Source organism: Panulirus ornatus, chromosome 11 (assembly GCF_036320965.1).
Source record: "Panulirus ornatus isolate Po-2019 chromosome 11, ASM3632096v1, whole genome shotgun sequence".
NCBI classification, from domain to species: Eukaryota; Metazoa; Arthropoda; class Malacostraca; order Decapoda; family Palinuridae; genus Panulirus; species Panulirus ornatus.
In genome coordinates this window covers 34,095,812-34,109,757 of record NC_092234.1, presented here as the reverse complement: position 1 = coordinate 34,109,757, position 13,946 = coordinate 34,095,812, and the positions used below count along the sequence as shown (strand labels likewise).

General features: G+C 42.5%; 1 protein-coding gene across 3 annotated transcripts in view; it reads right to left on the bottom strand.

Annotated features, from left to right (window-relative positions):
* Rme-8 (receptor mediated endocytosis 8) overlaps window positions 1-13,946 on the bottom strand; it is a 554,100-nt gene that overhangs the window by 424,574 nt on the left and 115,580 nt on the right. For all 3 annotated transcript variants that reach the window (XM_071666770.1, XM_071666772.1, XM_071666771.1), the window contains exons 8-9: window positions 9,623-9,872; window positions 7,260-7,432 (exon numbers count right to left, since the gene is read on the bottom strand). In XM_071666770.1, coding sequence (XP_071522871.1) covers window positions 7,260-7,432; window positions 9,623-9,872 — 423 coding nt within the window. The remainder of the gene's footprint in view (window positions 1-7,259; window positions 7,433-9,622; window positions 9,873-13,946) is intronic.

The following is a 13,946-nucleotide window of genomic DNA, read 5'->3' as shown; positions in this document are numbered from 1 at the left end:
TACACACCTTTCCATGGTTTACAGCTGACGCTTCACATGCCCTGGTTCAGTCCACTGACAGCACGTCGACCACGGCATAACACATTGTTCCAATTCACTCTATTCCTTGCATGCCTCTCACCCTCCTGTATGTACAGGCCCGGATCACTCAAAATAATTTTCACTCTATCATTCCACCTCCAATTTGGTCTCCCGCTTCTCCTTATTCCCTTCACCTCAGACACATATATCCTCTTTGTCAATCTTTCCGCAATCATTCTCTCCATATGTCCAAAACATTTCAACACACCCTCTTCTGCTCTCTCAACCACACTCTTTTTATTACAACATATCTCTCTTACCCTTTTATCCCTGGGGATAGGGGAGAAAGAATACTTCCCACGTATTCCCTGCATGTCGTAGAAGGCGACTAAAAGGGGAGGGAGCGGGTGGCTGGAAATCCTCCCCTCTCGTTTTTTTTTTAATTTTCCAAAAGAAGGAACAGAGAAGGGGGCCAGGTGAGGATTTTCCCTCTCAGGCCCAGTCCTCTGTTCTTAACGCTACCTCGCAAACGCGGGAAATGGCGAATAGTATGAAAAAAAAAAAAAAATCTCTCTTACCCTTTCATTACTTACTTGATCAAACCACCTCACACCATATACTGTCCTAAAACATTTCATTTCCAATACATCCACCCTCCTCCGTATAACCCTTTCTATAGCCCATGCCTTGCAACCATATAAAAGTGTTATATGCTCTCTGAGATAATGTTCTCTCCTTCCACACACTTCATTGATCCGAAAACCTTCACCCCCTCCCACCATCCTGTTACTCACTTCTGCTTCTATGGTACCATCCACTGCTAAGTCCACTCCCAGACAACTACAACACTTCACTTCCTCCAGTTTTTCTCCATTCAAACTTACATCATAATTAACTTGTCCCTCAACCCTACTGAACCTAATAACCTTGCTCTTACTAACATTTATTCTCAACTTTCTTCTTTCACACACTTTTCCAAACTCAGTCACCAACCTCTGCAGTTTCTCACCCGAATCAACCACTAGAGCTGTATCATCAGTGAACAACAAGTGACTCACTTTCCAAGCTCTCTCATCCACAACAGACTGCATACTTGCCCCTCTCTCCAATACTCTTGCATTTACCTCCTTATCCACCCTATCCATTAACAAATTAGACAACTATGGAGACATCACGCACCCCTGCCACAAACCGACACTCACTGGGAACCAATCACTTTCCTCTCTTCCTACTCATACACATGCCTTACATCTTTGGTAAAAACTCTTCACTGCTTTTAGCAGCTTACATCCCACACCATATACTCTTAATACCTTCCACAAAGCATCTCTATCAACCCTATCATATGCCTTCTCCAGATCCATAAATGCTACATACAAATCCATTTGCTTTTCTAAGTATTTCTCACATACATTCTTTGATTATGGATGGGGTTGTTAGGGAGGTGAATGCAAGAGTTTTGGAAAGAGGGGCAAGTATGAAGTCTGTTGTGGATGAGAGAGCTTGGGAAGTGAGTCAGTTGTTGTTCGCTGATGATACAGCGCTGGTGGCTCATTCATGTGAGAAACTGCAGAAGCTGGTGACTGAGTTTGGTAAAGTGTGTGAAAGAAGAAAGTTAAGAGTAAATGTGAATAAGAGCAAGGTTATTAGGTACAGTAGGGTTGAGGGTCAAGTCAATTGGGAGGTAAGTTTGAATGGAGAAAAACTGGAGGAAGTAAAGTGTTTTAGATATCTGGGAGTGGATCTGGCGGCGGATGGAACCATGGAAGCGGAAGTGAATCATAGAGTGGGGGAGGGGGCGAAAATCCTGGGAGCCTTGAAGAATGTGTGGAAGTCGAGAACATTATCTCGGAAAGCAAAAATGGGTATCTTTGAAGGAATAGTGGTTCCAACAATGTTGTATGGTTGCGAGGCGTGGGCTATGGATAGAGTTGCGCGCAGGAGGGTGGATGTGCTGGAAATGAGATGTTTGAGGACAATGTGTGGTGTGAGGTGGTTTGATCGAGTAAGTAATGTAAGGGTAAGAGAGATGTGTGGAAATAAAAAGAGCGTGGTTGAGAGAGCAGAAGAGGGTGTTTTGAAATGGTTTGAGCACATGGAGAGAACGAGTGAGGAAAGATTGACCAAGAGGATATATGTGTCAGAGGTGGAGGGAACGAGGAGAAGTGGGAGACCAAATTGGAGGTGGAATGATGGAGTGAAAAAGATTTTGAGTGATCGGGGCCTGAACATGCAGGAGGGTGAAAGGAGGGCAAGGAATAGAGTGAATTGGATCGATGTGGTATACCGGGGTTGACGTGCTGTCAGTGGATTGAATCAGGGCATGTGAAGCGTCTGGGTTAAACCATGGAAAGTTGTGTGGGGCCTGGATGTGGAAAGGGAGCTGTGGTTTCGGGCATTATTGCGTGACAGCTGGAGACTGAGTGTGAACGAATGGGGCCTTTGTTGTCTTTTCCTAGTGCTACCTCGCACACATGAGGGGGAGGGGATGGTATTCCATGTGTGGCGAGGTGGCGATGGGAATGAATAGGGGCAGACAGTGTGAATTGTGTGCATGGGTATATATGTATGTGTCTGTGTGTGTATATATATGTGTACATTGAGATGTATAGGTATATATATTTGCGTGTGTGGGCGTGTGTATGTGTACATTGTGTATGGGGGTGGGTTGTGCCATTTCTTTCGTCTGTTTCCTTGCGCTACCTCGCAGACGCGGGAGACAGCGACAAAGCAAAATAAATAAATAAAATAATTCTTCAAAGCAAACACCTGATCCACACATCCTCTACCACTTCTGAAACCACACTGCTCTTCCCCAATCTGATGCTCTGTACAAGCCTCACCCTCTCAGTCAATATCCTCACATATAATTTCCCAAGAATACTCAACAAACTTATGCCTCTGTAGTTTGAACACTCTCCTTTATCAACCTTTGCCTTGTAGAGTGGCACTATGTATGCATTTCACCATGATCCATACATGCAATGAATATCCTTATCATCCAGCCAACAACACAACACAGTCACTCCCTTTTTTTTTATAAATTCCACTGCAATATCATCCAAACCCGCCGCCTTGCTGGATTTCAACTTCCAGAAAGCTTCCACTACCTCTTCTCTGCTTACCAAGCCATTTTCCCTGACCCTCTCACTTTGCACACCACCCTGACCAAAACACCCATATCTGCCACTCTATGATCAAACTCATTCAACAAACCTTCAAAATACTCACTCCATCTCCTTCTCACTTCATCACTACTTGTTATTACCTCCCCACTTGCCCCCTTTACCGATGTTTCCATACATATACATACATATACATGAACATATACATATATACTCCTGGTATATATGTATTCCTGGTAAATTATATGGGAGGGTATTGATCGAGAGGGTGAAGGCATGTACAGAGCATCAGATTGGGGAAGAGCAGTGCGGTTTCAGAAGTGGTAGAGGATGTGTGGATCAGGTGTTTGCTTTGAAGAATGTATGTGAGAAATACTTAGAAAAGCAAATGGATTTGTATGTAGCATTTATGGATCTGGAGAAGGCATATGATAGAGTTGATAGAGATGCTCTGTGGAAGGTATTAAGAATATATGGTGTGGGAGGCAAGTTGTTAGAAGCAGTGAAAAGTTTTTATCGAGGATGTAAGGCATGTGTACGTGTAGGAAGAGAGGAAAGTGATTGGTTCTCAGTGAATGTAGGTTTGCGGCAGGGGTGTGTGATGTCTCCATGGTTGTTTAATTTGTTTATGGATGGGGTTGTAAGGGAGGTAAATGCAAGAGTCCTGGAAAGAGGGGCAAGTATGAAGTCTGTTGGGGATGAGAGAGCTTGGGAAGTGAGTCAGTTGTTGTTCGCTGATGATACAGCGCTGGTGGCTGATTCATGTGAGAAACTGCAGAAGCTGGTGACTGAGTTTGGTAAAGTGTGTGGAAGAAGAAAGTTGAGAGTAAATGTGAATAAGAGCAAGGTTATTAGGTGCAGTAGGGGTGAGGGTCAAGTCAATTGGGAGGTGAGTTTGAGTGGAGAAAGGCTGGAGGAAGTGAAGTGTTTTAGATATCTGGGAGTGGATCTGTCAGCGGATGGAACCATGGAAGCGGAAGTGGATCATAGGATGGGGGAGGGGGCGAAAATTTTGGGAGCCTTGAAAAATGTGTGGAAGTCGAGAACATTATCTCGGAAAGCGAAAATGGGTATGTTTGAGGGAATAGTGGTTCCAACAATGTTGTATGGTTGCGAGGCGTGGGCTATGGATAGAGATGTGCGCAGGAGGATGGATGTGCTGGAAATGAGATGTTTGAGGACAATGTGTGGTGTGAGGTGGTTTGATCGAGTAAGTAACGTAAGGGTAAGAGAGATGTGTGGAAATAAAAAGAGCGTGGTTGAGAGAGCAGAAGAGGGTGTTTTGAAATGGTTTGGGCACATGGAGAGAATGAGTGAGGAGAGATTGACCAAGAGGATATATGTGTCGGAGGTGGAGGGAACGAGGAGAAGAGGGAGACCAAATTGGAGGTGGAAAGATGGAGTGAAAAAGATTTTGTGTGATCGGGGCCTGAACATGCAGGAGGGTGAAAGGAGGGCAAGGAATAGAGTGAATTGGAGTCATGTGGTATACAGGGGTTGACGTGCTGTCAGTGGATTGAATCAAGGCATGTGAAGCGTCTGGGGTAAACCATGGAAAGCTGTGTAGGTATGTATATTTGCGTGTGTGGACGTGTGTATGTACATGTGTATGGGGGGGGGGGGGGTTGGGCCATTTCTTTCGTCTGTTTCCTTGCGCTACCTCGCAAACGCGGGAGACAGCGACAAAGTATAAAAAAAAAAAAAAAAAAATACATATATACACATGTACATATACTTGCTTACCTTCATCCATTCCTAGTGCTACCCTGCCCCATAGGAAATAGCATCGCTGCTTCAGAGAGGTAGCGCCAGGAAAACAGAAAAAAAAAAAGGCCATATTCATTCACACTCAGTCTCTAGCTATCATGCATAATGCACCAAAACCACAGCTCCCAATCCACATCCAGGTCCTACAGACCTTTCCATGGTTTATCCCAGATGTTCCATATACCCTGGTTCAGCCTATTAACAGCACGTCGACCCCAGTATACCACATCATTCCAATTCACTCTATTCCTTGCATGCCTCTCACCCTCCTCTATGCTCAGGCCCCAATCACTCAAATTCTTTTTCACTCCATCCTTCCATCTCCTATTTGGTCTACCACTTCTCCTTGTTCCCTTCACCTCTGACACATATATCCTCTTTGTCAATCTTTCCTCACTCATTCTCTCTATATGCCCAAAGCATTTCAACACCCTCTTCTGCTCTCTCAACCACACACTTTTTATATCCACACCTCTTTTACCCTTTCATTACTTACTCAATCAAACTACCTCACACCTCATATTGTTCTCAAGCATTTCATTTCCAACACATCCACCTTCCTCCGTGCAACCTTATCTACAGCCCATGCCTCGCAACCATATAACATTGGTGGAACTACTATTCCTTCAAACATACCCATTTTTGCTCTTGGAGATAACGTTCTCTCTTCCTCACATTCTTCATCACTCCCAGAACCTTTGCTTCCTCCCCCATTCTATGGCTCACACTTCCATGTTCCCACTCACTGCTAAGTCCACTCCCAGATATCTAATACACTTCACTTCCTCCAATTTTTCTCCATTCAAACTCACATCCTAATCAACTTTTCCCTCAATCCTGCTGAACCTAATATCCTTGCTTTATTGACAATTACTCTCAACTTTCTCCTTTCACACATTTTTCCAATCTCTGTCATCAACTTCTGCAGTTTCTCACTCAAATTAATCACCAGGGCTGTATCATCGGCAAACAACAACTGACTCACTTCCCAGGCCCTCTCCTCCCCAACAGACTGCATACTTGCCCCTCTCTCCAAAACTCTTGCCTTTACCTCCCTAAACACCCCATCCATAAACAAATTAAACAACCATGGGGACATCACACACCCCTGCCACAGACCAACCTTCGATGGGAAGCAATCACTTTCCCCTCTTCCTACTCATACACATGCCTTACACTCTTAATACAAGCTTCTCACTGCTTCTAGAAGCTTACTTCCCACACCGTATTCACTTAAGACCTTTCCTGGAGATAGGGGAGAAAGAAGACTGCCCATGTATTTTTTTCTCATAACTGATCACCATTTCCTGTGTTAATGAGGCAGGTCCAGAGACAGAAGAAGAAAGGCCATATGTCCATTCTCATGCTGCCATGTGTAATGCACCAAAACTACAGCTCCCTTTCCATAACCAAGCCCCACAGACCTTTCCATGGTTTCCATGAGATGCCTGATATGCCCTATTCCAGTCCACTGAGACCACATCAACTCTAGTATACCACACTGTTCCAATTCACTCTCTCTTGTGCATGCCTTTCACCTTTCTGCATGTTCAGGCCTTAATCACCTCAAATCTCTTTCATTCCATTCTTCTATCTTCAGTTTGGTCTCTTCCTTCTCGTCACTCCCATTTCTGACATGCCTATCTTTTTGTCAAACTTTCCTCACTCACTTTCTCCAAAAGTCCAAACCATTTCAGCACAACCTCTACAGCCTTCTCAACCATGCTCTTCTTATTACCACACTTCTCTTTTCCTCAATCAAACCATCTCACACCACATACTGTCCTTAAACCTAAGGTTTCATTACCAACACATAAACCCTCCTTTGAATGTCCTCATCTATAGCCCATTCTTTGCATCCATACAACATCATCGGGACCATAATCTTCAAACATCCAGTTTTTGCCCTTCTAGATATTAGTCTCTCTTTCCAGACACTCATCAATGCTCCCACAACCTTTGCTCCCTCACTCACCCTATGACTCACTTCTGCTCCCATAGTTCCATTTGATGCCATGTCTGTCCCCAGGTATCTAAAACCCTTCTCTTCCTCAAAATTTCTCCATTCAGACCTACACCCCTGCTAACCCATACCTCTGTCCTCCTAAACCTAGTAACCTTGCTTTTATTCATAGGCACTCTATTTTCTCCCTTTCCTTACTCTACTAAAGTAAGACATCAACTTCTGTTGTTTGAGATTTGCTTATGAGAACTAAAATTTCTAAAAACAATTAAAGAAAACAAAAGTCACTAAATTCTTACACACGTCATATGATTAAGCAGAGAATGAGTAAGCTAAACAAAAGATCGCTTTATGCAAAGAGATGTAAAATTTATAAGATTTACCCAGGTAGTGATGTGAGAGCTGCAAACCCAGCTTTAGATGCTACCAATCTACGGAGCGCATGGAACTGAGCCTCAACTTCATCTGCTGGAAGAGATGCCTGGTCACCCTCTCGTAGCACCAGTGCCCCAAGACCTCCAGTGATAAGTCGTTCCTTGTTCTCCGCAAAGAGGCCCTGTTGTTGTACAAAATATATGTAATGGCATTCAAAATCTTACCAGATAAAAAATATCACATTCTAAGAAATAATTCCCCCCCCCCCAAAAAAAAAAGAATTGAGTTCTACAGAAAGAAAAACTGTTTCTCTTTGAGGTGGTAGCTTGTAAGTTATGAGATTCATCCACATATTTTTGGAGGTTGGGAGCCTCTTGCCCTTCATAAACCTCCCTAACAGCACTTGCTCAACAGCTGATCTCAGAACTCTCTTCAAACCAATAGCTACCACCTGGTGATAAAGCTATTATCCCACAAGCTGCCAGCCTTCACAAACCTGACTATCTCATAATTCCTGGGACAAATGCATCACCCTAGAGTGCCTACTGTCTGTTAGGAGACAACAGAAGGTAAGACAGGTAATCAACAGGAAATGCCTGTGTGACATCAATCTGAAGAAAAACAATTTTTTCATTCTTCAAAACTCACTTCTCCTGGGCCAGCAATTCCATAAGATATAAGAGCATAACGATGTGGAGGAACAGAGTTAAGGAAAAACTTCTTGCTAGGGGATGACCATAAATGCACCAAAGACTGATCATAAAGCACCTTACTGATTCTCTATAACACAAGAAGTACTCCACGAGAGGTGTCTTCAGAAACAGCTCTACTAAAGATGCTTGGTCAAACCAACAAATCTACTCACTTCACATGAAAATATTCCTACTGGGAAATGTTTCACTGTGTGGACAATCCAGCAAATACCTTTAGTCAATACCTTTCAATACTCTTAGAAGTATAAACCAAATAGAGGATAGAAATAATTTTCAAATAGAAACTTTGAAAAGAGCACTGTAAAGGTATTCAAGGCTTTTATGGTTAACCTTTTTGAAAACCTAAACAGTGCTGGTAAAGTCTTAAGACATCCTGCGAGAAATGAGAGGATACTCATGGTTGGACAGTCAGAAATTTCTTGCCTGAACAACAATACGTTTGATAACCCCAAATATTCTTCAGGGGAAAAGAAATAGGGATCTTTGAGAAAAAACTGAAAGTGAATCCCAAGTGGGTCCCAAAAAGGCTTAATATCCAAGACCCTGACATTCAGACTTGAAGGAAACAAATGAAAAGCTTGCAAAACTTGAAAAAAAGAGTAAACACATGAAAATTAATGAGAAGGAAGTAAAGTCACATGTTCTCCAACTTTTAGGCTGAAGAGTATATAAATCCAATCATATAAGTTCCCAAGTCTCAGTACTTCCTGACCTTAGGAGTGGTAGTATAGCAACAACAGTAGAATCAACCATGAGGCATGCACAAATGAAAAAGTTGGAAATATGGATGTCTATTTCACTTGGGCCTGGTTTTGGATAAGTTATTACCACACCTCTCTGTTACCCTATTATTACTTATTTCATTAACTCTCCTCACACTACATATTGTCTTCAAATATTTCATATTTCATCTCCAACACATTAGCTCTCTTCCATGTATTCTCACCAATAGCCAATAACTCACATCCATACAACACAGATGGGACAACTACACTATCAAACATACTCATTTTGATCTTCCCAGATTGTCACCTCTCTTTCTCTATATTCCTCATTACTCCCAGAACCTTCATCTAAACACCCACCTTATGACTCACCTCAGCTTCCATGGTTCCACTCTGCCATATCCACTTACAGGTATATGAAACAACTTTTTTTCAGGTTATTACTGTTCACACTCCAAGTGACTCTTTACTCTGCTAAATCCAATAGTCTTACTTTTATTCTCATTCATTCTCCACTTTTCCTTCCAAACACTCTGCCCGATTCAGCATCCAACTCCTGCCTGCGTTACCAAGCTTCACCAGCAAGAGGTTACACTACAAGTGAAAAGTCACCTTCAGCAAGGCTGCATTACTAGGAATACAGTCTTGTCAAAGAACTTCCCACTCCTATGGAGTCTACATATTCCTATTACAGGAAGCAGTGCAGGATAACAGATGACTAAAAGGTCTAAATATTTACCTAATTTTACCAAAAAATATTCCAGAGAATTTCTCATACTCATGAGCAGATGACAAAGGAAAGAAATATCAAGTATATAAATAAAGTTCCTTCAACATTCACGTCACATAAAGAGTGGCTAAATGACATTAAATAAAATAACAGGACCCACAAAAAGCCATCCATTTAAAATAGATTCAATGTAAATTACAAACCTCCCCTGTGACAGCATGAAGTAATCCAGAATAAGAGACATTTGCGTTGAACCGTTCTATTGCCTCAGCAAATGACCAACCAGGTGGAGGCTGTTGAAGAAACTTCAGGTGCATGGATTCTACTTCCTCATCTACAGGCACTTCAACAGGACCTAAACGTTTCCCACGTGGTGTTGGCGTCATGCGAACATGAACATCCAAGTTTCCAGAAGCTCGAACACCATCAACGAGGGATGCAAGTAATGAATCTCTGAAAAAGTTTAAAAGAATGTGAAATGCACACCTTTAAAGAGTTTTACACTAAAAAATATGTAAAACTAAAACAATTAGTTATATAACCACAAGATACCTTTAATGTAGTTCCCTAGCAAAAGCTGGAAAATGACGGAATCCTTTGAAATGAAATTCCTTACTGAGATTGTTTAACGTTTTATCTACTGTGAATGATACGCCTTACTGATGGTGACTTTTGATACTTGTTGTGTAACCATTTGCAGGTGATATCTGGAAACACCTGAGGAATGGGATGTATTTAGGGAAGCAGTGATAGCTTGTGCAAGATATACATGTGGCATTAGTGAAGTGAGAGGTGGGCAGATTAAAAAGGGTAGTGAAAGGTGGGATGAAGAAGTAAAGTTTTTCGTGAAAGAGAAAGGAGAGGCATTTGGACAATACTTACAAGGAAGGAGTGCAAATGATTGGGATATGTATAAGAGAAAGCAGCACGAGGTCAAGAGGAAGGTGCAAGGGTTAAAAAAGAAGGCAAATGAGAGTTGAGGTGAGAGAGTATCATTAAACTTTAGGGAGAATAAAAAGAAGTATGGAAGGAGGCAAATAACATATGTAAGACAAGAGAACAAATGGGAATATCAGTAAAGGGGCCAAAGGGAAAGTGATAACAGGCATTGATGAAGTAAGGAGGAGATGGAGTGAGTATTTTGAAAGTTTGTTGAATGTGTTTAATGATAGTGACAGATACAGGGGGTTTTGGTCAGGGGGTGTGCGAAGTGAAAGAGTCAGGGAGATTGGTTTGGTGAAGAGAGAAAAGGTGATGAAAGCTTAACTTAAGGATGATGAAATCTGGCAAGGCAAAAGTTTTGGATGGTATTGCAGTTCAGTGTATTAAGAAAGAGGGTGACAATGTTGTTGATTGGTTGGTAAGGATATTCAATGTATGTATGGATCATGGTGAAGTGCCGGAGGATTGGTGGGGTGCATGTATGGTGCTACTGTACAAAGGAAAAGGGGACAAAGGCGAGTGTTCAAACTAAAGAGGCATAAATTTATTGAGTATTCCTGGAAATTTGAATGGGAGGGTATTGATTAAGAGGGTGAAGGCATGTACAAAGCATCAGATTGGGAAGGAGCAGTGTGGTTTTAGAAGTGGTAGATGTGTGAATCTAGTGTTTCCTTTGAAGAATGTGTGTGAGAAATATTTAGAAAAGCAGATGGGTTTGTATATAGCATCTATCGATCTGGAGAAAGCATATGATAGGGTTGATAGGGATGCTTTGTGGAAAGTCTTAGAGTATATGGTGTGGGAGGTAAGATACTAGTAGCTGTGAACAGTTTCTATCATGGGTGTATTGCATGTGTATGAGTAGGTAGAGAGGAGAGAGTTTGGTTCCCATTGAAGGTTGGTCTGCAGCAGGGGTGTGTGATGTCCCCATGGTTGTCAAATTTGTTTATGGATGGGGTGTCTAGGGAGGTAAATGCAAGAGTTTTTGGAGAGGGGCAAGTATGCAGTCTGTTGTGGATGAGAGGGCCTGGGAAGTGAATCAGTTGTTGTTCGCCAATGATACAACACTGGAAGCTGATTCAAGTGAAAAATTACAGAAGTTGGCGACTGAGCTTGAAAAAGTGTGGGAAAAGAAAAAGTTGTGAGTAAATGTGTAAAAGAGCAAGGATATTAGGTTCAGAAGGTTGAGAGAAAAGTTAGTTGGAATGTGAGTTTGAATTGAGAAAAATTGGAAAAAGTGAAGTTTTCTGGATATCTAGGAGTGGACTTTGCAGCAAATGGAACCATGGAAGTATAAGTGAGTTATAGGGTGGGGGAGAGTGGTAAGGTTCTGGGAGTGATGAAGAATACATGGAAAGAGAGAATGTTGTCTTGGAGAGCAAAAATGGGTATGTTTGAAGGAATAGTAGTTCCAACAGTATTATATGGATGCAAGGTATGAGCTATAGATAGGGTTGAACAGCAGAGGGTGGGTGTGCTGGAAATGAAATGTTTAAGGAAAATGTGTGGTGTGAGGTGATTTGATCGAGTAGATAATAAAAGGGTAAGAGAGATTATTGTAGATAATAAAAAGGTAAGAGAGATTATTAGAGATTATTGTAGATAATAAAAGGGTAAGAGAGATTATTATGTCATTTATTTATTATACTTAGTCGCTGTCTCCCGCGTTAGCAAGGAAACAGACAAAAGAATGGCCCAACCCACCCACATACGCATGTATATAAAGAAAAGCCCACACACACACATACATGTACCTATACATTTCAACGCATGCATACATATACATACACAGACATATACATATATACTTATGTACACATCCACACTTGCTGCCTTCATCCATTCCCATCACCACCCCACCATACATGAAATGGCACCCCCTACCCCTGCGGGTGTGTGAGGTAGCGTTAGGAAAAGACAACAAAGGCCACATTCATTCACGCTCAGTCTCTAGCTGTCATGTGTAATGCACCGAAACCAAAGCTCCCTTTCCACATCCAGACCCCACAAAACTTTCCATGGTTTACCCCAAACACTTCACATGCCCTGGTTCAATCCACTGACAGATATGTTGTAATAAAAAGAGTGTAGTTGAAAGAGCTGAAGAGGATGTGTTAAAATGGTTGGGACATATGGAGAGAATGAGTGAGGAAAGTTGACAAAGAAGATGTACATGTCATAGGTGGAGGGAACAAGGAGAAGCAGGGGGCTGGAAATCCTCCCATCCAATTCTATTTCTCCAAATGAAGGAACAGAGAAGGGGGCCAATTGAGTAGCTTTCCCTTTAAAGCTCAGTCACCTGTTCTAGAATGCTACCATGCTGATGCATGAAATGGAGAGAGAGAGAGAGAGAGAGTGAGAGAGAGAGAGAGAGAGAGAGAGAGAGAGAGAGAGAGAGAGAGAGAGAGAGAGAGAGAGAGAGAGAGAGAGAGAGAGAGAGAGCAGGTGTTTTGAGGGACTGCTGGATATTTGGTGATAGAGTGGCAGATATACGGTTTTTAAGTAAAAGTGGTATGCACAGCATTTGGATAGAGGTGGTGTGCAGAGGGACAGAGTTATGGTTGAATTTGTTGGGAGGGGGGGTGGCTGTGTTGTTGATTGGATGGTGAGAGTTTTCAATGTATGTGTGGCTCATGTTCAGGTGCCAATGTATAAAGGCAAGGGGGATAAAGGTGAGTGTTCAGGTTGCAGGGGTATAAGTTTGTTGTGTGCTCAGTAAGATGTAAGGGAAGGTGTTGGTTGAGAGGGTGGGGGCATGTGCGGGGCATCGGATGGGGGAAGGAGTGCAGCAAAGTTTCGGGGGTGGTGGAGGGTGAGATAATTGGGTTTTTGCTTTGAAGAATGTGTGGGGGTGCTTGGGGGAGCAGATGGATTTGTGTGTGGTGTTTGTGGACCTGGTTAAGGAATGTGGTGGGGTTCATGGAGAGGGTCTGTGGAAGGTCTTGGGGGTGGCAGGGAGTTTTTCTCAAGGGTGTGCAGTTTGTTTATGAGTGGGAAGAGAAAGTAAGTGGTTCCAGGTAAAGGTTCGTCTACGGAAGGGGTGTGTGATGTCCCCATAGTTGTTCGGTTTGTGTATGGAAGGGGTGGTGGAAGAGGCAAATGGAGGTCGTGGAAAGATGAGTGACTGTGCAGTCTGTGGGGATGAGAGGGCTTGGGAGGTGAGTCACTTGTTGAGAAACTGCAGAAGTTGGTGACTTGAGTTTGGAAAAGTGTGTGAAAGAAGGTTGAGAGTAAATATGAATAGAAGCAAGGTTATCAGGTTCAATAGGGTTGAAGGAGAAGTTGACTGGAATGTAAGATTGAATGGAGAAAAACTGGAGGAAGTGAAGTGTTTTAGATATCTGGGAGTGGACTTAGCAGTGAATGGATCCATGGAAGCAGAGGTGAGTCACAGGGTGGGGGAGGGGGCGAAGTTTCTGGCAGTGATGAAGAAAGTGTGGAAGGAAAGAACATTATCTCAGAGAGCAAAAATGGGTACATTTGAAGGAATAGTAGTTCCAACAATGTTATATGGTTGTGAGGCATGGGCTATAGATAGGGATTTAGGAAGAAGGGTGGACGTGTTGGAAATGAAATGTTTGAGGA